The sequence below is a fragment of the Aphelocoma coerulescens genome, chromosome 4A (assembly GCF_041296385.1).
Source record: "Aphelocoma coerulescens isolate FSJ_1873_10779 chromosome 4A, UR_Acoe_1.0, whole genome shotgun sequence".
NCBI classification, from domain to species: domain Eukaryota; kingdom Metazoa; phylum Chordata; class Aves; order Passeriformes; family Corvidae; genus Aphelocoma; species Aphelocoma coerulescens.
In genome coordinates this window covers 4,764,964-4,791,547 of record NC_091018.1, presented here as the reverse complement: position 1 = coordinate 4,791,547, position 26,584 = coordinate 4,764,964, and the positions used below count along the sequence as shown (strand labels likewise).

General features: G+C 44.9%; 1 protein-coding gene across 3 annotated transcripts in view; it reads right to left on the bottom strand.

Moving 5' to 3' along the window:
• HDX (highly divergent homeobox) overlaps positions 1–26,329 on the bottom strand; it is a 38,633-nt gene extending 12,304 nt beyond the window's left edge. The window contains exons 1-6 of one of the 3 annotated variants that reach the window (XM_069015063.1): positions 26,171–26,329; positions 22,365–22,510; positions 18,539–18,685; positions 15,524–16,642; positions 11,595–11,648; positions 2,365–2,511 (exon numbers count right to left, since the gene is read on the bottom strand). In XM_069015063.1, the coding sequence (XP_068871164.1) occupies positions 2,365–2,511; positions 11,595–11,648; positions 15,524–16,642; positions 18,539–18,685 (1,467 nt within the window). In that variant the 5' untranslated portion in view covers positions 22,365–22,510; positions 26,171–26,329. The remainder of the gene's footprint in view (positions 1–2,364; positions 2,512–11,594; positions 11,649–15,523; positions 16,643–18,538; positions 18,686–22,364; positions 22,511–26,170) is intronic. The other 2 variants (XM_069015065.1, XM_069015064.1) reach the window with 2 other exon arrangements.
• Positions 26,330–26,584: the final 255 nt, after the last annotated feature.

Here is a 26,584-nt window from a genome sequence, read left to right as displayed (position 1 = left end):
CACTGGCAACCAAAAATCCTTCCCAGAGCCAGGAATCCAATTCTTTACCACCTGCTACTCCCACTCTTCTGGGGCTGGCTCTTGTCCCCCTTCCACACCATCTACACCCCCAGAAATAGCAGCAGCAGTCCCTGGGTTTGAAAAGATGATCAGGCCATGTCAAAACACACATCCTTTCCATGAGGCCTCTGTTCCAAATGAGTTTCCCAAGACATTAAAATATTTTAGGATTTTCTTCCTTAAAGACACACTAAACATCACTCTGGCCTTATTTCAGAAATACTTGCCCTGCTCCTCTTCCTAAGGTTCTGATATATAACAATATAACAGGAAAATGTTGAGTAAAAAACTTTTTGCTTATAATTGATTACTAAAGAGAAAAAGTAAAGAAATATTAACAGCAGTCCCAACTACTAAACACAGTTTCATGCTGTGCCAGCCTTGGAAATAAAACCCTTTTAAAGCTGCATCTCTAACAAGCTAAAAGATAACATGCTGAACACTATTTTTAGTAAATCATCTTTGTTGGCTGGTATTTGCTTTCCCAGCTTGCTGATTTTCCTCTTTGAAGAATGCACAACAGGTATGCAGAGAACTACCTAGATAATTTTTTTGTAATACCTACAGTTTGGGGAAAAAAATTAAAGAAAAACCTGCACACAAGCAGCCCTTTGAGATCTGGGTTTCTTTTTTCTAAGCAGTGTTATTGCCATTCTTTAAATTTTCCCATCATCTTGTGATTTTAACAAACAGTGCTAACAAAAATTAAAATTGAATCTACCTCTTCTTTAGTAAAATAGGCACTTGGGAAAGGCAGATCTTTTTACAGACTTTTCAAAGCAGAAAATCTTTTATTCAGCATACTGAGAATGTCAGAGAAGATGAACATGTTTTGATAGAGTCTCAAATTAAATGGGGAAGAGAAGGTTCCATATCCTGTGTGCTCTGCTGCACAGAGAACATTCTGGAACAGCAAAATGGTGAAGGCAAGAGCAGTCTGGAATTCCCACACAGGGAATCAGCTTGGGAGTTCTATCCCTAAAATACTCTCTCCTTAAACACTTCCAGCAAGGTCTGTAAAGTGCATGGGATCATTTGTGTGTCTGTTCTGGTGCAGGTGATGCCAGAGCTTTAGGGGCCAGCCCAGTCTCTGCCCTGAGGACAGAAACATTCCAGCAGGTGGAAAGGTTTGCACAGAATTTCACAGGGTCACCCCTTGTGTGCCAGTCAGGATGCTCCCAAGGGAACAAACCAAGGGAGCCTGGCTGTCACTGTGCTGTCCATGAGGTTGTCATGGCCCAGAGATGCTACTGGGGGAACGGCTTCACCTTTCAGAGAGCAAAGTGAAGCCCCTGGAAAACAGGGAGCAGCTTTGTTCTCTACAGACAAAAGAGTGATTCTCTTCAGCCTCCAAAAGTACAAGTGAGTTTTTTAAATTTCATGTGTGCCCACAAAAACAAATAACCAGATTTGTGTTCAACCCTAAAAGCAGCTTTGGAACCATTTGGATGCACCAAGCCAGAGGTCTCCAGAACAGGAGAGTTTCACTAAGGGCTCCTAGCCCTGCTTCTGCAGCAGGGTCAGGAATTTAGGAAAGAGGTGGAAGAAGAGGATGAAGCCTGAAAGGAGTAATCCCAATTGTCATGCCTGTCATGAGGGAAAGGAAGGCTCCTGTCTTTGTATGACTGCAAACAGTGGGGCCATTTCCTGAGGCTGGATGAGCCAAGGAGGCCCCAGAGCTGCAGGGTGATGCTGTGTGTCTGCTCATCTGGGACACAGTGGCAACCCTCCCCAACCTCTGGAACAGATGATGTGCAGTGGTTCTTGGCAGTCAGGTTATCTCCAGCACAGCTGTGCCTCCCTCAACCACCTACAGGGACCACCAAACTGAACTGACCCAGAATTCCCCCATCACACCTCAACCTGACCTCAAGACAGTCCTGTAAATTTTTTTCCCCCATTCTGGAGCATTTTCTTTTACACAATTTCCCCTATAAGCATGAATGAGAAGTATTTTCCATGTATCTTTAGAAAAGCCCTTTTTTGGTATGTTAATAGCAATATAAATAGTACCTTTCAGTCTTCTAGGATCTCCCTAAAAAATGTAACACTTACTTAGAATCTTACTCAAGAGAATGTCAAACAGCTCGTAGTGCTGCTTCTGCTGCTGATCAATACAACTCTTACCTGAGGGCTTTTACTAAATATAGACTGCAGAAAGAGCAGGAGAGCACTCCCCAACATGGTCATTCATTATGTAATACGTGAAATCTATTTCAAGCTTCCTCATGAAATTTTTAAAGCCTTTCATCTGTCCTATTTTTGCTCCTGCGACAAGATAAGGGAAGACTCTGGATTTCTTACCCGAACTATTTCACAGTCAACATTTAATTCTGCAGCCACAGCTTCAATTTTCTCTCTGCAGACTGAGCCCAGGCTGGTCATGCCATTGTCCCAGTATTTCTTTAGGGTAGCTAAGTCTCGGTCACTAAATTGTGTGCGGTCCTGTAACTGCAAGATAAAAAAAATACTGTTAGATTGAAAAAAAATCTGCTTATCCAGAGCATTCATGTCCAGAGGTCTCCCACACAGTAACACACACGTTGTACTGCCTCCATGGCTCTTCTTTGCTTTTAACTCTCCCTTAAGAACTTGGGGGTTTTTTTTTAATTTCTTTTTTGCATCCAGGGCACTTCAGAGTTCCCTGGGATTTGCTGGAAAGGCAGTGGCAGCGCTAACACAAGTTTAAGGCACTTCAGCTGTGTTTCAACTCCACCTGATTTTTTCTGTAATTTGTTTTATCTCATTCTATAAGGCCTTACTGAAAATAACTTTTTTCCCCCTTGTGCTGTTTACTCTCTCCACCCAATTTATGCAAATTACTCCTTAAAGGCTTTTCAAGTTTCTCACCCTCCCCCCTTAAAGTTCTTTTATCTTACTGCAAACTACAACACATGCATAATTCAAAGGATTCTGACTTCCTAAAGGGAATACTTTAATGTTTATTTGGTGAGCTTGAGTTTAAATTGGTTCCACTGTTTATCTGTGAGTTTGCAAACTCTTTGTCTACACTTATCAAAATATGTGATAGTAGATCAGTGATAAAAGGAGTAACATTGAAAAAGAATTCCTAAACATCCTACCACTGTTTGAACTGGTGTGAGCACAGAGCATATTTCTCTAGTAGAGTTTCCAAGCTTTATCAAAAGCTTTTCACCCAGAATTTTATCTAAAATCTACAGTTTCTTTACATTAACCCATGTTTTTCACTTCTCCTGCTATTCTGAGTACAGAAAATCAACCACAAAGTCTGCACTGGTAACTTGTAGCCCATGTGCCACATGTGTCATTATTTCAGTAATGAACTGTGCTCATGATTTCAATAGCTGAACTCTGTGTTTGCTCATTTAAAGATCATTAAAAGTTAGAAAGAAATAATTTTAAGTGGAATAAAAGAAATTTCGCAGAACTAGGATCATTTGACAGTCTTGTACAGTTCCCAGTTCTAGCTTTTGTTAATCTTCAGAATACGGTTAATTGTTGCAATTTTCTTCTTTTAAAAACTACTATTTCTCAAAATGTTAGAAGCACTTGAGTCTCCTCAACGTATGAACACAAAATAGGGGCATCAAACCTTTGTCTTCCTAAAGTAATCCCAATAAAACGATGCCCCAGATATATTCAAATATGGTCTGGTTGGACTTGTTGACCTTAGAGATATTCTCCAACTTTAATCAATCCATGATTAATTGCGTGCCTACCAGGGACTCAGAACTTTTCCTGGCTATCATTCCATCACCCCAGTCAGGAGTTAGAGGGGCTGTCCCCATCCTGCCCATCCCACAGTTGACGGTACCAGGTCAGAGCAGGGCTGGTGAGGAGCGCCCTGGACATCCCGGAGCTGCTGCGCTCCCACACAGCCCCGAGCAGCCCAGCACAGGAGATGCTCTGGGGCAGAATGCTCCAGGCCATGTTCATCCAAAAGGAATCCACTTGGCACATTGAAGGCTGCTCCAGGCTGAGCAAAGTGCAGCTCCAGACCCGGGCAAAGCCAATCCCCGGTGCCCGCTCGCCCGGAGCTGCCGCCGCTCTCACTGCACGCCTGACCTGAGCTCCTCCTGTCTCCAAGCCACGTTCAAGGAACAAAAGTACAGCCATCTCCTGGATCACTGCAGCAACAGCTCCTTTTATAGCTGCTGCCAGAAGAGAGTGGGACTTGGGAAGAGCTCTGCTCTGCGGCAGCCCAGCACCGAGGAGAGGGAAGGCGGAGAGGAGTGACAGCAATGCTCAGGCTACATGGAAAAACCCTGGCCTACCCTGCATTCCTGACTGCTCAGGGCAACCTCACCTCCTAAAGAACAGTGGGTGTTCTTTAAACATAAATAACTAACAGTGGCTGCTGGCTCTGGAGCGTTCACACTGCTGCAACCCCTCGCAGTGAACTCACAGAGCTCCCTGTGATCGGTGCTCGGCAGGGACACAACACACAGCAATCCCTCACATTTAACATCCACAGCCTGAAACTCCCCTGGAACACCCTGTGGAGGCTCACCCTCCCCAGTGCAGGGCTGAAATGAGAGAAGCCCATTCACTTAAGATTTGACTCGATGATCCTGGTGGGATCCCTTCCAGCTCAGAATATTCTGTGAAATTCTGCGGAGCACCAGGAAATGTGCCCGGTGTTATGGCACAGTAAGGGAGAAACCCTGCTCAGGCTGTCTTCTCCCACCCAGCTGGTTGCGTTGGCCAAATTAGAACAAAACCCAAAGAAAGTCCAGCTGCCACTGGAGGAAGCTCAGGTTTCTTCTTGCCACGTGGTTTTCCAGTTATCTCAGAAATGCTTCCTCTCCTGAAAGAACCCAGGGAGAGGACTTGGTAGCAGGAAAAGTGATCTGCGAGAGGATCCTGATCCTGCCTTGGACAAAAGACACCCAGTGCCTGCCTCGAGTTCCCAGAGGGGTGGTGCTCAGGAAGGCGCACAGCCTGCTCAACTTTTACTTATTCAAAACAAGGACTTTACTAGGAAAAAGCAGAATTTAGCAAAACCACCTGGCCCTTAAAAATTTTCCTTAAAAAGCAGTGTCAGATCTTTTCCATTTTACTGGATAGATGTTAATTCTGATGACCTACTACAAATGTTTCAATAAAAATCTTATTAGATACATCACTATTCAATGGTTTTCACCTCACAGCTGCTGTGTAATTATGTTAACAGAACTTGTAACTTTTCTACTTTGGAGTCTGTCTCATTTTAGCCATTTTTTTCTGCCAAGACCAGCACTGAGGAGCTCTGTGGGATCTCAGAGATCCTGAAGAATCATCATTTACACACCCTGCTCTCAATTGCTGCACCAGCATCATGGGATCAGTGTCACCCCTTAAGCTCCCTAGATGTAAATGGCACTTCAGCATGTCCAAATTTCAGCTCCAGATTAGCTGCCTTCGTTTAATATGCTGTGCCATGGGCCTTATCAGCAATTTCTTAGGGAAATCACAAACTACCTTCAATTACAGGATCATCCCCTTGACATGGATTATACCCAAGTTTGACTCCTGCATTATAAACTGCTTAAAAATTACATAATGACTTTTGTCAGAAAATAAAGGATAGAAGTTCTACATTGTACATGTAACTAAGCTTCCATCAATTTAGTTAATAACCTTCTCATGCTTAGTATCATCAGAGGAAATGAGGGACCAAGAGGAAAATCTCAGAGCCCTACAAATACCATAATATTCACCATTATAGGAAAAAATATCCAAAGATGATATTGGAAAGCTTCATATTTATGACAATACTTATAGGTGAAGGCAAGCCAGTAATTCAGTTCTTATTTTTACATCATTAACTCAGCTCTGAATACAATTCTCATTTTCTCTCTTCAGATCCCCGGCTTGCTGATTCAAGGCTTGGCTTTATCCTTGACAGTGTTGGCTGTTGGCTGAATCCTTTACACTTCCCACTTCTGCTGCCCACAGTTTAAAAAGCAGGAGAGGCTTTGTCCAGCAGAATCCAGCCTATCCATTCCCAAGGAAAAGCAATCCTGGCGAGCAAATTGAATCAGCAGTTGTGCCGCGCGCAGGGTTAAACCCGGCTTATCCCCGACCTCCCAAGTGTAATAACATCATCCTTAGAAGAGATGACCCAGTTTATTAGAGACATTCCTGGCTCTTTGCCGAGCCCCTCGTCCCCCCCAGTGTGCAGCAATATCTGTGGTGCAAATCTGGTGTCTATAATTGGGATGAATAATTGCACAGAGTGGAGTGTCCTTATCCTGCCTTTTCTTAGAGCCTGCTTTTTTAGATCGGGTTTTGTACATCAGTTGAAAATGTTTCAGGCCACGTGCACAAAAGCTATACACAAATTTCAGATTATTAATCAAAGACATGCTAAAAAATGGAAGAACTAGAGGTTTTATACATAACTTGCATTTATGCTGCAGCTGAGCACTGTGTGTGGTGTTTATTTCAATTGCAGTGAAATCATATGAAATCAACATTCAGTTCTGATACTTGGTGATGAAATGGGCTGAGGTAATGGTTATTTTTAGCAAACAAACCTCTCACAACAAATTTTCCATGCCTTTGATCCCTGTCACTGCTTCTGTTATATTTTGGGAGGAATGGGAAGATCAGAAGCACTCAAAGCATTCAAGGTATGAACAAAACTCAGATTCTTCTGTACAAGCACAGTGTTGTTTTGCCTTATTCACCTTTCCCAGTGACACCAGCATGGAGCTCTCTGAACCCTGACACTAATTAATATGTTTTCTTCAGAGGATTATCAATTCCTATCTCCAGATCTTATCTGTATGTATTAATAGTGATTTCTGAATCATTCCACTATGCCTCCCCTTTCCCATCTGCACCATTTAATATCATTCTTGCATTTCAGTTTATTATTTCTTGATTTCCCACACACAAATTCTGAAGGTCTGCACTTTCCCTTAACACACCAAGATATTTAACCTCATTAAAGCTGTGCTAGATTACACATTCCTTCAGCCTGAGGTTTTAGCTTCAGGTTTCACCAGTGCCACAAAGCTGCCCCCCTGTCAGTGACACCCCATCCTGTGCTTAGGCTGGCCACTGCTGCTCACACACAGCTGCACAAACTCAGGCACAAAGGTGGCTGAAGGCACCCTTAAACTCTTCCTGCTGACACACCATTAGGGCACACACTGTTAGGTTTCTGCAACAGAGATTTTTTGCATCTTTCCACACTGGTTAGGTAAGCCTGAAGTTTGCTCTGATGGAAGCAGAACTGATAAATATTTCATAGCACCCCATTGTGAGCAGAGCTGTAACTGCTTCAGCACTCAGCCAAAATTACAGATATTCTGTTAATATCTGTTTCTAAATCAAACTCAACTAAAAAGATGGGAAAAAAGAGAGATATCAATGCAATGAACAGTCTAGCAAAGATATTACACTCTCATCTCACTGTGTAATTTCCAAACCAACCCTCAATCCACACAGAGTGACAACTCGTCCTTCTGGGAATTTTGAACTGATCTGTGAAATAGTGAATGTTCAGCCTCAAAGTAAACTGATTTTTAGATGGTAATTCTCATGATTCTTACTTGATCTATTAATGTCTTCCTCACATTGGACCAGAAAGTTTTGCAGTTCCTGTTCAGACAGGATGCATTTCTTGTCTGCAGGTTCACAGCAGACAAAAAGCCAAGGTGATTTGTGGCACTTGGGTGCAGCACATCACGTAATAAAAAGATGACCAGACTTGTCCCTCTTTGCATTCCTTGTGGACTGCTGTGGGACAAGGAGGTGCTGTTTCCAGCCAGAAGGCCATGCCATGGATGGTATTACCATCCAATGTAGAAGTATCTTGGGATGTGTAATAAAATATCTCACAGAAGGAGGAAACACTTTACTCAGTATTCCAAATGACACAAAGTAGGAACAAGCAGTGTTCCCATCCAGAGACCTCCAGCTCGGCTCACCTCTCACTGCAGACCCCGACTGTGTCACTCAGACATGCTCCCACTGACCTGACTAAACCACAGTTTCCTCCCTTCCTGGGAGAGCAGAGGAAGGTGGAGAGAACTCCCCAAGTTCCTCCTGGAATAGTTTTAAAACAAAAGGCAGAGCTGAGGTGCCCTATGACTGCAGGCAGCTTTAATCCCTGCCGGGGCTTCTCTGTAAAGCTGCTCTGAGGTGTTTGCTCTCAGCTCATGCTGCTTTTCCTGCAGCAGCCACCGGTTTTCCTGAGCCTTGCAGACCCCAGGCCAAGGAGGAGCTTTCTTGAGAGTTGTACAGATGTGTCTCCCCCACACAACCCAGCTGTGCTCCCCATGCCCAGAACAGCTGGGGACAGGTCTCACACCTCTGCCCCTTCACCTGCCTGAAGTGTGCCTGCACTGCTGTGACAGTTTTATTCAAATAGTCAATGTGCAAACAGTGATACAAAAATCAAAATCTAGCACAGGAACTCTCCACCCATTTCAGGTCCTTCCCGTCCCCAAATACATCAGACTGAGAGCCCAGACACCCCAAAGTGAAGCTTAGGGCAGACAAGCCCCCTCCCTCCCCCAAAATAAAACTTCACCACTAAGGCACAGCTTACCCAGAGTCACCACCTGCGTGACAAATGTTCTCCAGAGCACACCAGTACTTTGAAATCTACCACAAACACAAATCCTTCTGCTCAGACCTAAGATGACACAGAACTAAAGCACAGTCAGTACACTCAAGTCTTAAATACAAGGATAAAAGTGAAGATATTTCCCCCTTTTTAATTCTCCTTAACTTGTACCTTCACTGCCATTTTTGAATCCTTGTTATCCTTCCAGCACCCTGTGAAAAACCAAAAATCAATGCATTCATAAAGGCCACTGCACAGGCACCAGGAGAGAACACAGAACTCTGTCATTTCCAAAGACACTCTCATGAGTTACTGAGAGGGTGATATTTCTAGACTAATATTCATTAACAACCAGGATTACATCATCCTACAGCAGAGCTGAGCAGACAAGAAAGAGTTTCTGCAGAACTGCATGGCTTTTATTTCTCTCCTGATACAGTTGAAGGACAGGGCAAGGGAAACAAAACATCAAGGCAGAAGATTAAAAATTCAGAGCATCTAAAAGACAATCTTTTCCATTTTAACCAAAATACAGATTAGCCCTTTTCCTGTTTGAATGGCAGTAATTGCCATAATGGCAGTTCTACAACTCTATCCATTCTATTTCTGTTCCCTCACACTTTTTATTCCAAAGAATTTCACAGTTGAAATCAAAGTTTCTAGGAAGAAGGAGCTTTTTCTCCTTTGCTTGTCTTACCCTTGTGTGTACACAGCAGTTTTAAGAGTGCCAGGTCCTCAACTTGTCTCCTGAAGGAGGCTGGTTCTGCACTCAGACAGGGAAAGTGCATCCACAAATCTGGACACAGATGTGTCAAACAGATTGTGTTAACCAATGGGTTTTATGCATTTTATTGATTAAAAAGACAAAGGAGCAAAGGTCTAAGGAAAAGTAATTCCCTAATAACCATCCTTAATGGTCTCTCACTGCAAGAAAGACATTGAGGGGCTGGAGCCAGAGAAGGGAACAGAGCTGGGAAAGGGGCTGGAGCACCAGGAGCAGCTGAGGGAGCTGGGAAAGGGGCTCAGCCTGGAGCAAAGGAGGCTCAGGGGGGACCTTCTGGCTCTGCACAACTCCCTGACAGGAGGGGGCAGCCGGGGGGGTCGGGCTCTGCTCCCAGGGAACAGGGACAGGAGGAGAGGGAACGGCCTCGAGCTGTGCTAGGGGAGGTTTAGGTTGGATATTGTGAAAAATTTTGTCACTGAAAAGATTGTACAGCATTGGAACAGGTTGCCCAGGGCAGGGGTAGAATCACCATGCCTGGAAGTGTTCAAAAAACCTGTGGATGTGGCACTTGGGGACATGGGTTAGTGCTGACCGTGCTGGTGCTGGGCTGACGGTCAGACTTGATCTTAAAGGTCTTTTCAAACCTTAACGATTCTTTGATTAATAAACAGGCACCTCCACATCCTTGAAGGTTTAAAATTTACTCCAGAAATGTCTTCTACAGCTGGGGTCAGGTATCCAGCATGACCATGATGCCCAACAAACCTCCCAGTGCTGCAGGCAGGGGCCAACATCACCTCATTCCCAGCCCAGTGCTCCCACTGCTGACTCCGAGCTGGCTCTGGCACTTACTTGACTCCCAGAACAGCACTGAACTCTAAAAACAACCTCAGCAGCAGAATTTGTACCTACCAGGTCACACACCCGACCTGGATTACCTTGCAACTGGATACTGGCTATGGATGGTGTGGCAGAGCAGTGGGAGGGAGGGGGAAAACCTCCCCCTTTAGCTGTGAAACTCTACCCGAGGACACTCCCCAGCTCCTTGGTGAGATGCTCTAAAAGGTCATTAAGTGATAGAGGGGTTGAGCCTTCCAGAAAAGAGCTGCATTTTAAAAAGCCTCCTCAAGAGAATTAGCACTTAGGAAAGAAAAAAGATGGATTGAGCACAACAGGATTTGTATAAAAGTATCAGTTCCTCTGGGAGATGCTCTTATAAAGTGCTCTCTGTATAAAAAGTAAGTGATTGTACCAAACTCTGCAGAAATTGGAAGTGCTTCAGCTGAGACCTAGAAAAAGCCTGAGAGAAAACACCATTAATGTGATGGTTCTTAGATTCCTACTTATACAGGAAACAGTCCCACACTCACACCTTTTGAAGACTAAAGAGAAGAACTGAAAATAATAAAGAAAGGAAGAAGTACTGGTTACAGCAGGAGAAAGCAAGGAAAGGCTCTTCCATTGCCTAGACCTCATTGACAAAACAGCAGCCCCTGCCAGGACACTGCCAGCTCCACGGACTGGGAAATTTGGTTACCATGACAGACATTTCCCCAATCACTGCTTCTGCCAGAGCTGGAGTGATAGAGCAGCCCCTGGAGAGCCTGGCTGTACCATCCAAGCTGAGGGTGGATTTCCATGGAAAGGAGGCAGAAATGACATCTCTTTAAAGACAAGCTGGAAATGCTGAGTGGTAACTAAACAAAGGAGTTGGGCAGAGGGTTTTTTTCCTGACAAAAGCTGTTTCATACCCTGTGTTATAGTTTGGAGTCGTTCGTGAATTGAGGACATCAACCTGGCTAATTCTGTTGCTGTGAAATGACATTTATGTGTATAAAATTAGACTTGATCAAGTTCCTACAGCCAGCACTGACTAATTCTGTGCATGTGCAGAGAAGCTGCAGAGGGAGTTACTCTCTTAAGCCTTCAGTTACCTCAATTAACAACCACTTCACTTTCAACATAAAAAACATTATTCTGAGTTCCAAACTCTCAGTCCTCATCAATTCAGATGTTATATTTGAGCTAAGAGCACCATTCCTACCTGGGCATCACCTCACACTGGATTATGACCTTGACCTGCTTTTAAAGATAGACATCAACTTCACCTCGACTGAAACACTGCACCTGCAGATAATGTTTGTATCAAAGTAAAAAGTGGGAAAACCCACACACGGCAAACAGAACTGACATTTTCAAAAATGCATTTTTAGCAACTTTTCATTGCTTCACTTGATGCATTAGATACTTAAATGGAACTGTACTTACTGCTCTTTTTCTGGAACAACCTGTAATCCAAGGCACAGTAAGGTTTCCTGAAATCTGTAAAGGGGAAGGAGGAAACAGAACAGAAAACAAGAGCAGCTTAGGTTGCTGTGAGAGCCAATACTAAGCAATTTGACAAGATTTCAGCATTGTGCATTCAACTCTGACACCCATGTCTGTAAACAGGTTAAGATTCAAAACCGAAGTCACACTCACCTTTACTGCTAAGACTAAAACACTGTTTCTTTGGGTGAGGGTGAGATAACACAGTGGTGACTTGGGTGTTTCTGTACTTTTGGTGACCCAAAACTTATTTCACAACAGCAGTTCCCCTCTCAATCTGTCCCACACGGGCAGGATGAGCAGACTGGAGTCAGACAAGGGCTGAGGACCGAGCTGCCCTCAGATCTTTTTTCATTACATCACTTCAACTTCCAGAAAAAATGCTCTCGTGTTTGTCACTGAGCTGTTCTGATGTTAAAGATTTGAGTATCAGCAGAAAAATTAGGGATATCAGGTTGGAGAAGGAAAGGGAAGGGGTGTGAAGGCAAAGGTGAGCTGCCTCCATTCTATTGCTTCTCCATCATTCCCAGAGGCCAGACTTTATTAAATAAAAATCTCAGACTGTTTTCTCTGATCATCTCAGGTGTGTCATAGCCTGGAATATTTTAGGCTTATTCAGGATTCCACATTCATTTTCTGCTGCAGACAAGCAATACTTGAGAGACTGAACATAGCTCCGGAGAGATTAATCACCTCAAGTCATTACACACACGTGTGTGAGGAAAAAACCTGTGCACTTCTGCTGACTGAACCAAACTGCACTGAGGGTTTCTGTATTTGCAAAGTGCTTCACTGATGGCTCTTGCAGCATGAGCACAGCAAGTACAGCAGCGCTGGTACAGGTGTCTGCTGTACAAGCACATAAAACACTTTTATTCCTCAAGCTTTTAGCTGGAAGCACTTGGAGGCTACCCAAGATCAGAACCTTTCTCATTACAGCACAAGGAGGGTTGACAGGGGGCAGAAAGGAGCACCCCAAAGGTCAGCCTGCATCAGGTTTTGAGTCTAAAATATTGATTTCTTCATTGCAAACACAGATTTTAGAAATTCTGTCTAGAAAAGTTATGTCTGTTACAACCCTGTATCCCACACAACAGCTTCACACCACAGAATCCTCTGTAAAGGCACCCTGAGGACCCACCCAGGTGGCTCCTCTTCACTAATTTAAAGGGGGGCTGCAAAAAAAAAAAACCAACAAAAAAAGTGTTTTTCTATGGGAATAAAGCAAAATCTACAAGGCAGAGCATTAAAGGTTGCTGGGAAGACAAATGCATACAGATCAGACAGGTATGAGGCCAAAACCAGGCAAGTTCATCTCAAGAGAACTCCCTGAAAGACAACATGCAAAGCACTGCTCTGAGCTGCTCTTGTGAACCAGGCACGAGGGCTGGGATTGGGAGCAAAGTCAATAAAAATATATAGATTCTCAACAGGGTTTTTGTCCCTCAGGGTCAGGGGGAAAAAACCAAGACTAAATCCCAATTCAGCCTCGAGGATAGCACAGATAACCTCTCTACTTCAACACACTCAAAGTCAAACTAAGACAAGCAAGTAGGCTGAAACATTTGTTTACTGAACCTGTTCAGGCATTAAAATTGATCACTTAATTAAATTTAGTCTTAAGTTACACTAACATGAATTTGATTAATTGAACCAGTAAGGAAGCTATAACTAATTGCTAATTAGATACCCCACCAATATATGACAGTAATTACTTCATCAAAACATGAATCACACAGTCCTGACTTTGAAGAAGCATCTGCTTGAATGTTCAACTACTCCAATAATCATTTAGCTCAGGTTTCATCTATTTTTAAATTCAAGAAGATTTCCCCAAGTTGAAGGATTTTCATCTCTGTGCTGATGGATAAATTAGCTAAACTTGGGCAATAAAACTAGCATAAACTGACTACAAAAAAACGAAGTGTCATCCTGTACATGCCTAAAAGGATTCAGACAGCACCTTAGAAAGTCTCTAATACCCAGAAGTGTCACCTCAGAGGTTCACAGGGTGCATGCTCACAGCAATAAGAGAATTAACAGCATCCGGCTCAGCTTTTCCAAGGTTTAAAACCCTGAAAATGACAAGGGATATGACAGGAAACAGAAGCTCCCTCCACACACATTCCTGATCCAAAGAACAAGGTATCTGAGACAGGCATGGAGGTCAGCTGGGGTACAGATGAATTCCTCACTTAACAAAAAAACCAGGTATGTTGTTATAACAGGGGGAAGTAAAAAAAAAACAAACCAAAACAAAGTTGCAGGGATCTTACTCTGATCCATAAAACACCACATGGACAGATAAAATATCAACTGTGAACTGTTCTAGCTCTTTAAAAAGACTCAGTTCCTACCCCACAGAACCCCAAAACAAAGTTATTCCAAATTTCCTTTAAAAAATTTAGAAGAAATCAATCTCTCTGAAGCTGTTTCAAGAGTGAAATAAAGCACCACAAGCACACAGCTGATGGAGGCATCAGTAATGGATTTCCCATCATGAAACTTAAGAAAAACATCCTTAACTCAATCGTAAGCACTTTCACCAACCCCTTATTGGACTGATCTGCACATTTCCAGCTTCTCTTCTGTGAAACTGGGATGGCAAAAGTAAACAGCATTTCATGAATTTTACAACCAAGAAGAAAAGTAACAGCAAACACTGACAGACTATGTGAGAGTAAAGGAGAGAACAGCTCATCTGATGTGCCATATACCCCCCCGAATTTACTCCAGAGTATCTCTGTTCATCGAACCTCTGGTTTACCCAGAAAAGTAATAATTCAGGTCAAAAGTGGCACTTACTTGGACTCAAAAGCTTTCCTTCAAATGGTCACATGAGATAGGAAGAAGTCAGGAAAAAAAAGAAAAGAAAAACTAAAAAAAGCTATAAAAAAACCCATGACTCACAAAGTCTTGTTCTCTATCCTGGTGAGCAAAGCACAGGAAAATTGATAGGCTGTCGACATGGTTTATTTTCAGGATAAATTAAAAAGGCAATAACAGGCAAATGCATGCAGGTGAGACACACAGAATCACATCCTGTCAGCCTTAAAAGACTTTTATCTCAGTGTCTCCAGGCTATGTCATGCCAGATGGTGTAAAAATCCATGAAAAATACCAATTTCGATGTTTCCTGCATAAGTATCTCTCCCCTTGTAATTCCAAAAACTAAAAAAATGTGTCAAGTGTTGCAGTTTCTCTTAAACAACTTTTAGTTCTTCTGCATTTAATTTCCCCTCAGTATCACTAAAGGGATTTTAGTACAGTATGAGGAATAAAGGGATTGAATGTAAAACTGATTATTTGAATTAGATGCTGTGGGAAAGGAAGCTGAGTGTCTCCTACCATGTTAACTCCCTCACAGGGGATCTTAATCCCTGACAGAACACAGGTCCAGAGATTGCCACCTGCACAGGGGGTACAGGAATCCAAGCTGACATCAATGGGGTGAGCAAATTCACAGCACACGAATGTCAGCATGAAACCACACCCTGTGCCATGTGTGATGTGTGTCCACAGGGGAACACCCAGGGAATGCCCTGTGCTGGAAAGCCAGGGCAGGACAACACAGGCTTGAGCAACCACCAGCTCGTAGGTATGACTGTCCTGCAGCCAAAATTTGGCCATGGAATCCATGAAATCCTCACTGATTTCAATATATGGCTACCAGGGGCTCGGCTGGACAGGTCTGCAGTCTCCCAAACCGTGCTGGGTTTGAGAGTGAATCTCCACTGAAAGGCATAAAAGGAGCACAGCCCGCAGAAAGGTGAACCTATTGCTTAATAGCTACCAACTTTGAAAGAAAACAGCATTTATCTACAACTGTGGCTTCGAAGTTTGAAGGCAGAGATAAATGGATGGATTACCTGGTAATTATTTTGGTTTTGTGACAGCCTCAGTTGACTTGAAGATGTAAAATGAGGAGAAAAGGTACTTCTGGCTGCATTCGCAGTGTTATAAATCGTACTGGATGTTGTGTGCAATGAGGTCCGTGCAGGCAGGTGGAACTCTCTGCTGTGGTAGAGGAGATTGTCAGGCACATCCCTGGCACTGCCCACCTGTGCCCCACAGCTCCCACTGCGGCCCGGCCCAGCCGCGCTTTGGTTGTCCCCGCGGCCAGAGCCGCCACCCTCACAGTATCTGGAGTAGCTCTGGATCTGCGCTCCCATGGAGGCCAGCTCCTCCTCCCGGGCGTACTCGTCCTCCACGTCGCCCGTCTCCATCGCGATGGACAGGCAGCTGCCTTCCAGAGAGGGATGTTTCTGCGTTGTGCTCCCAGCCACGAGCCTCTGGGGCTGGTCTGTGACCGCCAGCGAGAACACCTCGCGGATCTCCAGGTTCTGGGTGCCACACCCGGGGTCCCTGGGGTGAGCCCTTGGCCCGGGGGGCACGTGGGACGCCAGGGCTGCGTGCTCGGGTTTGTGCAAGCGCTGGCACGCCAAGGGCTCGGCCTTGCAGGGCCTGTGGCAAATCATGGGTTTCTGAGGTAACACCAGCTCCGCCGTCTGCACCGAGGAGCCGCCGTAGCTTTTCTTCGTGTGACTGTAAATGGAGTTTGCAGAATTGAGCACGCTCGTTTGCCTGGACAGAATAATGGTCTTTTCCCCCACTAACAGGGAGGCATTTTTACAGTGGGGTACTTGCCGTCCCAGAGGGATGTGCTGCTGCTGGAAGTCTGCGTCGCTCTTGCCCGGGAGCCGTGGAATGGAGGTTTTGTGCAGCTCTGCCATGGAGGTGTTCGTGTGCTTGGTGGCTCCCGGCCGGCCCGATGAACTGGCAGGGCTGTAGATACCAGTCACTATCACGTCGTTGTTAGAAGAGGTCCAAGAAGATTGCTGGCTTTGGGATCGAGCAATATTTACCACATTTCTCACTGCTGCTTCTGGGGGCACGGAGGGAGTGGCAGGGGCAGTCCCTGGGGGGGTGCCCCCGGATTCCACGGCGCTCTTGCTGCTCATCTTCCGCCGCTTGTTGCCAACCCACGTCTGCAAACAACACCAGCAACGACAGCAAACACAAAACAAGGCGTTAAAGAAGCAGAAAAAAATTAGCAATTCCATTTTTAAGCAGATCTGATGACATGTTAAGTGTTCAAGTTGAGATCTAAGTTTACAAATATGTAAATCATGTACTGATTATGCAGTGAACATGACAGGGTGGAAATCCAGGCCTGAACAATACAGGGTACAAATCCAGGCTTCTCCTCCTTGGGATCCACAACTCATACACAGGAGAACCCCAGTCTCAATTCCAATGCCCCAGATTCTCAAAAATCCCGAGACTCTCATGCCTCCTGTCCTAAAGTTACCCTCAAGATTTATTTCACTGACACCACTGTGACTAAGTTCCTATAGGAAAACAAACATCCCTGCCATACACAATTCTACTCTACTAACTTTTTTGTCAAATTTTACAAAATGTCTAATTTGAGGCACAATTTGTAAAATGCAGTAAAATGTCAGTTACTGGCCAGCTTTGCCTCTGCTGAGAGTCCCATTCTCCTGACCAACTGTAGGTAGGGAATTCATGTGCCTATTATAATCCTATCTGCAAGTGCCAGCTGCAACTTAAGTATCATTTTGCAAATAACTAATCAGTGACCAAGAGTTTTATAGGAAAAAAAAGAAAAAAAAGGAAAAAAGGGGGCATTAGGAGAAGCAGAAATGAGGGATGTAAATAAGAGAAAGGTAAGACCATGTTAAACTATGACAAATGCAGGACAAACACTGAATGTGCTTTCATTGTACTTCCTAAGCAATAAAAAGTGCTGCAAATCAGGGCTCAGAAAGGGAAGAAAACAGAAGGAATGATACTTGATTGCAGAAAGGGAAATGGAGAGGGAAAGGAAACACAAAGATGGAGACAACTGCAAGGAGAGCTGGGCTGCCTCCTCTAGGACATTCAATCAGCACAAAAATAGCAAACCAGCCCTGGCTGCACCATCAGCATCCAGATTCCTGTTACAACTGTCTGCCTGCCCCAGGAGCCTGAATCCCTGGCTGACTTTCACAGCTTCCACCACCTCAAGCTGAGAAAGTAACTTTTAATGTTCCCAGAGTGTTCTGAGGGACAGGAATCCAAGGAAGAATCTGGGAGCAGGGTTGTTATTGTCAATGTACCACTGGTAAACCAATGAAAAAACCAACCTCGACTGGTCCCACTTGTTCCTCCTCAGTGTCCAGTGTCACAGCAGCTCCTGGGAGCTCCACTACCCTTGTTATTTTTCCATCTAATGCCTCAGGATTTCTATTTCTGCCCTCGGACAACAGCCATTTTGTTGTCTAGTGTTTCACAAAGGGATTATTATTTCCCTTCCTGTGGAACTCATAGACTCTGGAAGAGCTCCTGTTAGCACTAGGGACATTCTTGTTTTATAGGAAAAGAATGTCCTCACTGTAAATAACCATGGGGGACCACAATATTTATGATTGTGATGTGGAATACAAGTGTGACAGAGTGCATCAAAGAAATAGCTCCACAATTGTTTCCCCCCAAATATATTAATTTATAGAAACTTATTTAGCTTAAAAATAGTATCTGAATAATGTGACCTTGCTTTGATACAATACATTAGATGAAGTTTCCATAGGGCAAACCAATTTGTAATTTAATAAATAATAATTTAAAAAATCCCAACAAAAGACGAAGAACAAAAATCACTCCTTCTGCAACCCAGGCCCCTGCTAAATTCAAGAGTCATGTGAAGATATTTCAGTGAAAACAAACTCTAAACAGGCTCACTGGGTAAAAATGAATGTCACAAACACACACTGAAGTCTGATTTAAGACAAGGATAAAGTTAGGGACTCCAGACCTCTATATATTTTACATAAAGCAATGAATGTGTATGTTTAACAAATCTGGAATGCCTCAGCACTTACCCTGACCACACTGAAATCCAGTTTAGTTTCTTGTGCACACTGTAATATGAGCTGAAAGCAATTTTTACTTTGATTTGTCATTCCATTTTCATAGTAACGCTGTAATATCCTTTGTTGTTCTACAGTAAATACAGAACGCAGATTCATCTGAAAAGAAAAGGAGACACTCTGAAAGCTGCAATAGAAACTGTAACACTTGCAGGGTGCACAGGCTCTCACTTGTGCCTGTGATAACACTAAGGATTGACATGTTTTCTCTACACAGTCTTTTACCAACACTCTTCCTGACTTTCCAAAAAAACCCTTTGCAGTCAGCATTGTGACAGACTCAAGTTGAACAGGTGAACTGTATGTCTGGAACAACAATGACTGCTTTTCATAAATAAATAAACAAACAAATAAATAAATAAATATTACATGATACTGCTAAGTCTGTGAGGCTCTAGTTTCAAAAAAAAAGTTTCTCCCTTAAAAAATATAAATGAAATAAAGGCATTAGGCAAAACAGAGAAACATCAGCAGCTCCAATACCAGCAGGTCTGTTTCACCTCCCCTAACAACAAAAAAAAGACAAAATCTGGTATAAAGGTGACTGACACGAGTAAAGTTTCCGCTGTCTCCAACTACAGCAAATCCTACACTCCACAAGGTCCTTCTGCTGTGTCAGTACCAGCATTTCCAGCTGCAAAATCACAAAGATCAAGGACCAGAGACCAATTTGGGTGCAAATCCCCAAGAAAGGGCTTTGGGCAGCCCTGGTGCTGCCCACCCAGTGCAAATGCTCCAGTTTAGCAGAAGAGGGGCACCCATGTCCCAGGCTGAGAAAGGTTCTGCTGCTGTGACACCCCCTGAAGGCTGGAAATCAGGATTTTTAACAATATGTAAGGTTGTTTTCCTGGGATATAACCAGTGCTGGCTACAGGACCTTGGGATGTGTTCCTGCTCCTTGGCTTTGTCCAAAGTGGTGCTCAGGAACTCAACCAGGATAAGAGGCCCAGGTTCCTCCCAGGCCAGCAGCTACTCCTTAGGTCAGTTCCCAACTCCTTAGGTCAGTTCCCAACTCCTTAGGTCAGTTCCCACCACTCAGTCCCCTGAGAGTTTCACTGTGAAGGTTCAGGTGGTGACGTGGGGCAGGGCAGCACTTTGATGAACACATTAAACCAGACATTGCTTTGTTATGTGTGAAAATTCACACCCTGGCTTGGGAAAGGCAAACGATATTGTCGATATTATCAATATTACCAAGTGAACAACAGAGTCCTAATGGCAAACTGGAGCTTGATGCTCTTGTTACACAGGTCAAGAATACAATGCTCTGGGTAGATATCAGGAAAGAAGAGCCCCATCATCACAGATTTCCAAGACAGTGCCTTTCTTTGTCCCAAACAGGAGGCCACAGCTGAGACACTGCAAGCGCCAGCCAGGAACAACCTGCATCCAACTTGGTGCCTTGGGAAGCAAAAATGTCACCAGCCACAACTTATTTTAATGCAGTACATGCATCACAATATAAAAGAATGAACCCAGGACAGGAAACCTGTCACCATCCAGCAGGAAAATAAAGGGGATGAGGGAACCATTTGTAGCCAAGCACGTTTGAAAATTCTGGATGGAAAGGAGAAGAGTTGTGATCTACCTAATCTTTGCATAAGAGCTGCTTCTAATATAAAGCAAATAAAATTATTAAGGGCTCAAAAGCATGAACAGACATCCAACTGCTTTCACATTATTCTCCAAGATGATTATACCATGTGATGGTAATAGATGTTAAGAGTTCAACAGCCCTGTATAAAGAAAGAGATTGATATCTAGAATTTGGAGTAAAATGCTTGTAGGCCAGAGCTTTGACTTCAGAGTTTACTTTCCTCTCTATGTCAACAGACAATAGAAAAATCAGTAATTACCAATTTGCAAAAATGACTGTTTCTTTGAAATAATAGTTAAAATAGAAGATGATTTTTCAATCACATTTTTTACCTCTGTTCCCAACTCTTATTCACCCTCTCAATCCAATGCACTGTTAAATGCAACATCACCAGCTGCATTACAAGTCAGGTTTGCCCAAGTTCTTCCTCCCCCAGAACATTTATTCAGTCACAGCCAGAGCTGGGCAAAGGAGACTCTTGCTCTGAATAATCTACTCCTTAAAGAAATTTATAGCAAGCAACAGAGGAGACAATTATTAGTCCATTAACAAATCAATAAAGTTCATAATAATCTACTTTCTCAGGTTGAGAACTGCCTTCAGATCTCCCATGTGGATACACAATGATGAGGCTACCGACTGATTTATGTCACTTTGAAAGAACAGAGAAGAGTTAATTTTGTGATTTTTTTTCCTCCTGCACGATTGGCAGGACACGGCCTCCACTTTTGTCTCCTCCTCCTTCAGTACCAGTGCCGTGTTTTATTTAGCGGAGCTCAGCTCCCACAAACGACCTCATCAGAAATAGTTATGAACCTTCCATCTTTCCAGATCCAGCTGAAGTGTATCATCCCAAAGCTCCAGCATTTCCATACACAGGCTCATCACATCATGCTCTCCAAATAGTTCACCAACTGCAGTGAAGGCTCTTCCAACGGGAAGATAAATTTTGAAAGCCAGACCTGATGACCTGTGAGGAAAGACGTGTGCCAGGTCCTTGACACATTTTTTAATTATGTGGATTTCTGTATCCAAGGTCACTTCTGTGTTAAAATACTTGCATTGTTGCATTTGACATCTGTAATTTAGATAAAGACAGGGTGGAGCATTTTGATTAAATCACTTGAACTTCAGATAAACCCTTGAGCATTGCATGACAGGCTTGGCCCAGCTAAGCTCAGGAGAGGTCATTCTCTGCTTTAATAACTCATTTTTGCAGTGGATTTTAATCACTCCTGAGCTACACCTGCCAACCAAAGTCCTGGTAAGATTCCTTAGTAGCCTCTGCCTTGAATCCAGTAAAGCAGAGCTCAAAGGATCCGGGCAGAGGCCATCAGAAACAGATTTAAATAAACAGATGACAGGATCCTACAGCCACAGAGTTATGAAAGCTGAGTCATAACTGCAGTTTACGTTCCAACATGTAAACATTCAAATAAGCAGGTGAGATTTATTAAAGTTTTTGTGTCTTGCATACACCAAATCCTCAGTCAGCAGACAGTTCTGTATCATTTCCCACTGATTTCACACCAGTGTGAAGGACACTTGGCAGTATTCTGTCTCTGGCAGATATCATGTCACCTGTAAAGTGCAGATGGAAACAGTTTGCAATCAGCAGTTCTTAAGTGCTGATTCTGAATATCTAAAGCAGTGCCCTGTGTTGAATAAACCAATTACTGGATGTTTGGGAACTCCCCTAGAAAACCACAGAGTCCAAAGCCATCCCATTAATCCAGGAAGAGCTGCCTCTGCATATCCCACCTGCAGAGGCACCAAGCTCTGCTCACTTCCCATGCCTGTCACACCTGGGAATTTACCTACACTGAGCATTCAAGCAGCTGTAGGAACGTAATGTTATTGTCTCTGAGACAAATTAACACAGAATATGTTCATCAAAGGATTACAGACTATTTTTTGGGGAAGTGTTACCTGTTCAGCATCAGTTTTTGTAATTAGAACAAGAGATGAACTCTTATATTTTCTGTAACACAGGAAGTAATTTGCAAAGTGCTAAAATTACTGAACATTGAGGCAGCCACATCAGTATGAAAGGAATCAGCAGGTCACACACCTTCATCACAGACTATTACTCAAAACAACCTCAGAAACTTCCAAGCAAATAAACTCCTTTTCCCAATCTGTGCACCTACAGAGCACTCCAGTCTCTCCAGGATTTCTCACCTTTGTCTTGAACCTCAGACTCCAAGTTAGAAATCCACATGGATTTTTATCATAATTTCATTTTGATCTTGACTGGCCAAGCTTAGCAAACATGCATGTGAGCTTTTGGGAAGCCGGGTGTCCAGCTGGTTGGCAACACATTGGCACTGAAAAGAGAGTTTGTTACAGAAAAGAACTCTGTGAAATTTAATAAAAATCAGGCAAAGCATTATGCAAACAAATTTCATGAACCTAAGCTGTATTTCACTTTCACTAAAAGACAGAGGAGGCAAAGCAGTATTTAAGGATTCAACATCTGCCTGCTCTAATAAAATAAAGCAGCCTTGGCCAAGTGTGTTGGTGTCTTTGACAGTGCAGAGAATGATCTATGACAGCTGAAAAAGCAGGTTTTCCAAGGTTTCCTTGCCCCTGCTACTTGTCCTAGGTCAACCAACGCTGGGTAACTCTTCACTCCCATGGTGTCCCACCCCTCAGCCTCCTGTGAACCCAACAATAGAAAGATGTTTTCGCTACCTTTCTGAACTGAACACTAATTTAAAAACTGCTCATTGTAAGATCCCTCTGTTGTGTGATGGTTTGGGAGATGTACATGGAGTCTAAGTGCTGTCAGGCACTGGGGACACCACCAGGGTGGTGACTGATAAGGACAAAGATGGGAACTCCAAAAGCTTCAGTTTGCCCCAAGGACAATTCCATGGACACCCTGCAACCGTCAGCGGCTCCTTGTCAGATGACATGGAGGTTGTTCTTACAGCTGAACTTTTCAGGCTTCGTTAGCTGTTTGAGCAACTTTTCCCCAGTATTCCCCTTCCATCCCTTCTGTGGGAAGGGCGAGAATGAGTGAAGAGGGGAGAGCACGCAGGCCGACAGCAGTTTGCTCCTGAAGCCGTGGTTTGCCTCATGGAACAGGTGCTCAGTGCATGATCCCACAGGGTCTGCCCAGCCCTTCCACCCCAGTTACTTCATCCAACACTCAAAATTCAGGAATCTCTCTGGGGAGACCTGGTGAAGCCAGGTCATTCATTTTTAGCAACTAATGGAAACAAGTCGATGTCAAGGAGTACCACAAAAGAAAAGAACAACGATAGGAAAATGGGAATAATCATGTAATCAAATAATTCAGGAGTTAGTGAGCTGTTCTGAAATTACTTGAAAGCTCTGGGGGAAAAAAAAAGATAAAGAAAAAAAAAGAAGCATCATAAGAAGGAAAAATAATTTCTGCCTACAACATACAGCAGTATGATCTTAGTCCCAAAAGTCTTTAAAGTTAGGACTGCTGAATCAAGTAAACATTTACCAGGTAAATCTTTATAGAATACTATGTTATATGTTAATACCAATTAATTTGAAAAATAGGAAACAAACCCATAATTATGCTCACTTCAAACAGCAATGGAAACTAGTCTTGGATGTCAAATAAATAACAAATAAATCAATTAACTCAGAGTACAAGCCAACAGGAAGTAACTAAGTATAAAAATATTTATGGCATAACACATTTTACAACTGTCAGGAATTAACACAGGGTGATAAAAGGAAACAAGCAGTTTCTGAGAGTTTTCTTTTTTCACTTCAGTTCCAAAGAGGCATTTGCCTAGAAAAGTCACCTTAGAAAGCCTATTTCTGTTTTAGTCTCTCCATCTGTAACAGGTACAACAAGAAAATCAGCACACTCCCAATTCATCTTTTTTTTGTTGCCTCCACAGATCTCCAGTGGCAAAAAATAACAAGTCTTACTGCCAATATAAATCTGAGACAAAACTGGAACTATGGTAAGAAAGCTACTATAGACATAAATAAAACAAGACTGCAGCAGTGACACTATTCCTCCAGCTTTAGAAACTTGAATTGAAACCATCTCATTCACCTTCCACGGCTGCCAAAAACTCACCATTTTTTGCACATCCCAAATGGAAAGAAAACAATCAACCAACCACTCCCCCAACTTACACACTACGTGGAGATACTGGACGCACATCAAGCAACAACCTTTAATAATCTGAATTTGTAGGTTGGTGCCTCTCTCCTACACAGGTCAAACCAGTTACAACCACTCACTCCAAGCTCAATAGATGAGGCTGATGCTTGGGTAAGTGTAATGTACAGACCAGCTTGTAAAACTACTTTTAAATATCCGTGACTCGCAGCATAATTGCTTCCCTCTCCACTAAGTACAGCGTTTGTAGGATTGTATTACAGTTCTACCTATAAAATGCAGCCCTTTATTAGGGACAAATTAGACAGCCCTCAGTAACTTAATAACATAATAACCCATGACCACAACACCGCAGGTTTATGCATCCCATCCTTCTTTATTGATGCAAATGAGACTCCTGACTGCAGCTGGATTAGCCACGTGTTTTAAATAAAGCATGTATGTGTTTGGAAGACCTACGTCAGAAAAAAGGGAAGGAACATGAAAATACAGTGTTACTTTGAGCATGTGAGCTGCTTCAGGACTCCAGTTGGGAGGACCCAGCACTTGGTGAGGTATGTGTGATCTTATCCATAGTATGAGAAACCCCAGGCTAAGAGGGCAGGACTGAGGATTGCTCAGGGCAGGCAAGTGCCACACAAGCACTTCCAGGGGTGAGACCTCCAGAACAGCACAGCCAAGGACACTTCCTCCTCCTCATCCTCAAACAGCTGAGGGCTAAAGTGTGGCAGCACAAGGCCCCCACTCCAACCATCATGACTGGCTGTGGCTGGACCACAACAGGCCAATACCATGGAATCACAGAAGGGCTTGGGTTGGAAGGGACCTTAAAGGCCATCTTCTTCCAACACAGGCACACTGACGCACTGGGGACACCTAGGCACTAAGGACTGAGGCAACCCATGACAGGACAGGACAGAACAGTCTTAAGCTTTGCCAAGGTAGGTTTAGGTTGGACATTGGGAAGAAATTCTTCACAAAAAGGGTAATTAGACATTGGCAGGGGCTGCCCAGGGAGGTGGTGGAGTCCCCACCCCTGGAGGTGTCCAAGGAAGGCCTGGAGGTAGCACTCGGTGCTCTGGGCTGGGGACAAGGTGGGGATCGGGCACAGCTTGGACTCGGCGACCTCAGCGGTCTCTCCCAACCTCAGTGATTCTGAGATTCTGTGACTGAGGCACCAGGAACTGAGTAAATTAGCGATGAGAGGACCTGTGCCACGGTAGGTTTACGATCGACATTAGAAACAATTTCTCCACAGAAAAGGTCGCCAGACACTTGGAAGGGTCTGTCCAGGGGGGTGGTGGAGTCCCTGTCCCTGAAGTGTTTAAGGAAAGACTGGACGCGGCACTGAGTGCCCCGGTTGGGTGGCAGGCTGTGCTCGGGGAGCCCGGGGGTGTTTTCCAGGCTCGGTCACTGCGATGTTTCCGTGTCTGTGACTGAGGCACCCGGGGTTGAGGGGCCGCTGCCGGGCCCGGCGCGCACGCGCACAGCGGCCCCGGCCGGCGCAAGCGCGCGGGCGCACCCCTGGCGCGCGCGGAGCGGCTGCGCGCGCACGCGCAGTTCCCCCGGAGGGTCCCGGCGCGTGCCCGGCGCTGCCCCCCCCGCCCCGCTCGGGGCCGCGCTGAGGGGGGTGGGAGGCGCAGCAGCGCCTGCGCGCGCCGCGCGGGTCCGCGCGCACGAGCCCGCGCGGGCCTCCTCCCCACCCCCACCGCCGGGCCCGGGGGGGGGGGGGGGCATCGCCGGCATCATCATCATCATCATCACCACCACCATCATCATCATCATCATCTTCCTCCTCCTCCCCTCCCACCGCGCCCCTCCCGCCCGGCGCCCCGCCGCGCTCCCCCCCGGGGGGCTCCCCCGCGCTTACCGTGTAGCGCGGGGCCGGCGCGGGGGCTCCGGGCTCGGCCGGGCTCGGCTGGGTCGGTCCCGGCGTCACACAATGAAATCAGCGGCCCCGATCATTAATTCTCATCATGATCGTGACGTGCGCGCAGACAGCGGCCAATGGCGCGCTGCGATCAGCGCGGCCCGGACGGCGCCCGCCCCCGCCGCCCGCCGGGGGGGCGCGCACGGGAGCGCCGGCACCGGGCGGGGACGGGGCAGCCACAGCGCCGGCCCGGCAGCCCCGCACCGGCCCCAGCCCCGGCCCCGGCCCCGGCCCCGGCCCCGGCCCCGCCCGGCGCCCCCGGAACCCGCACTGCCCCCGGGCCGCGGGGCCCGTCCGGCATCACCCCCGGGAGTGCTCCTGGAAAGCGATCCCTGAGGTTTCGGGGAGAAGGAA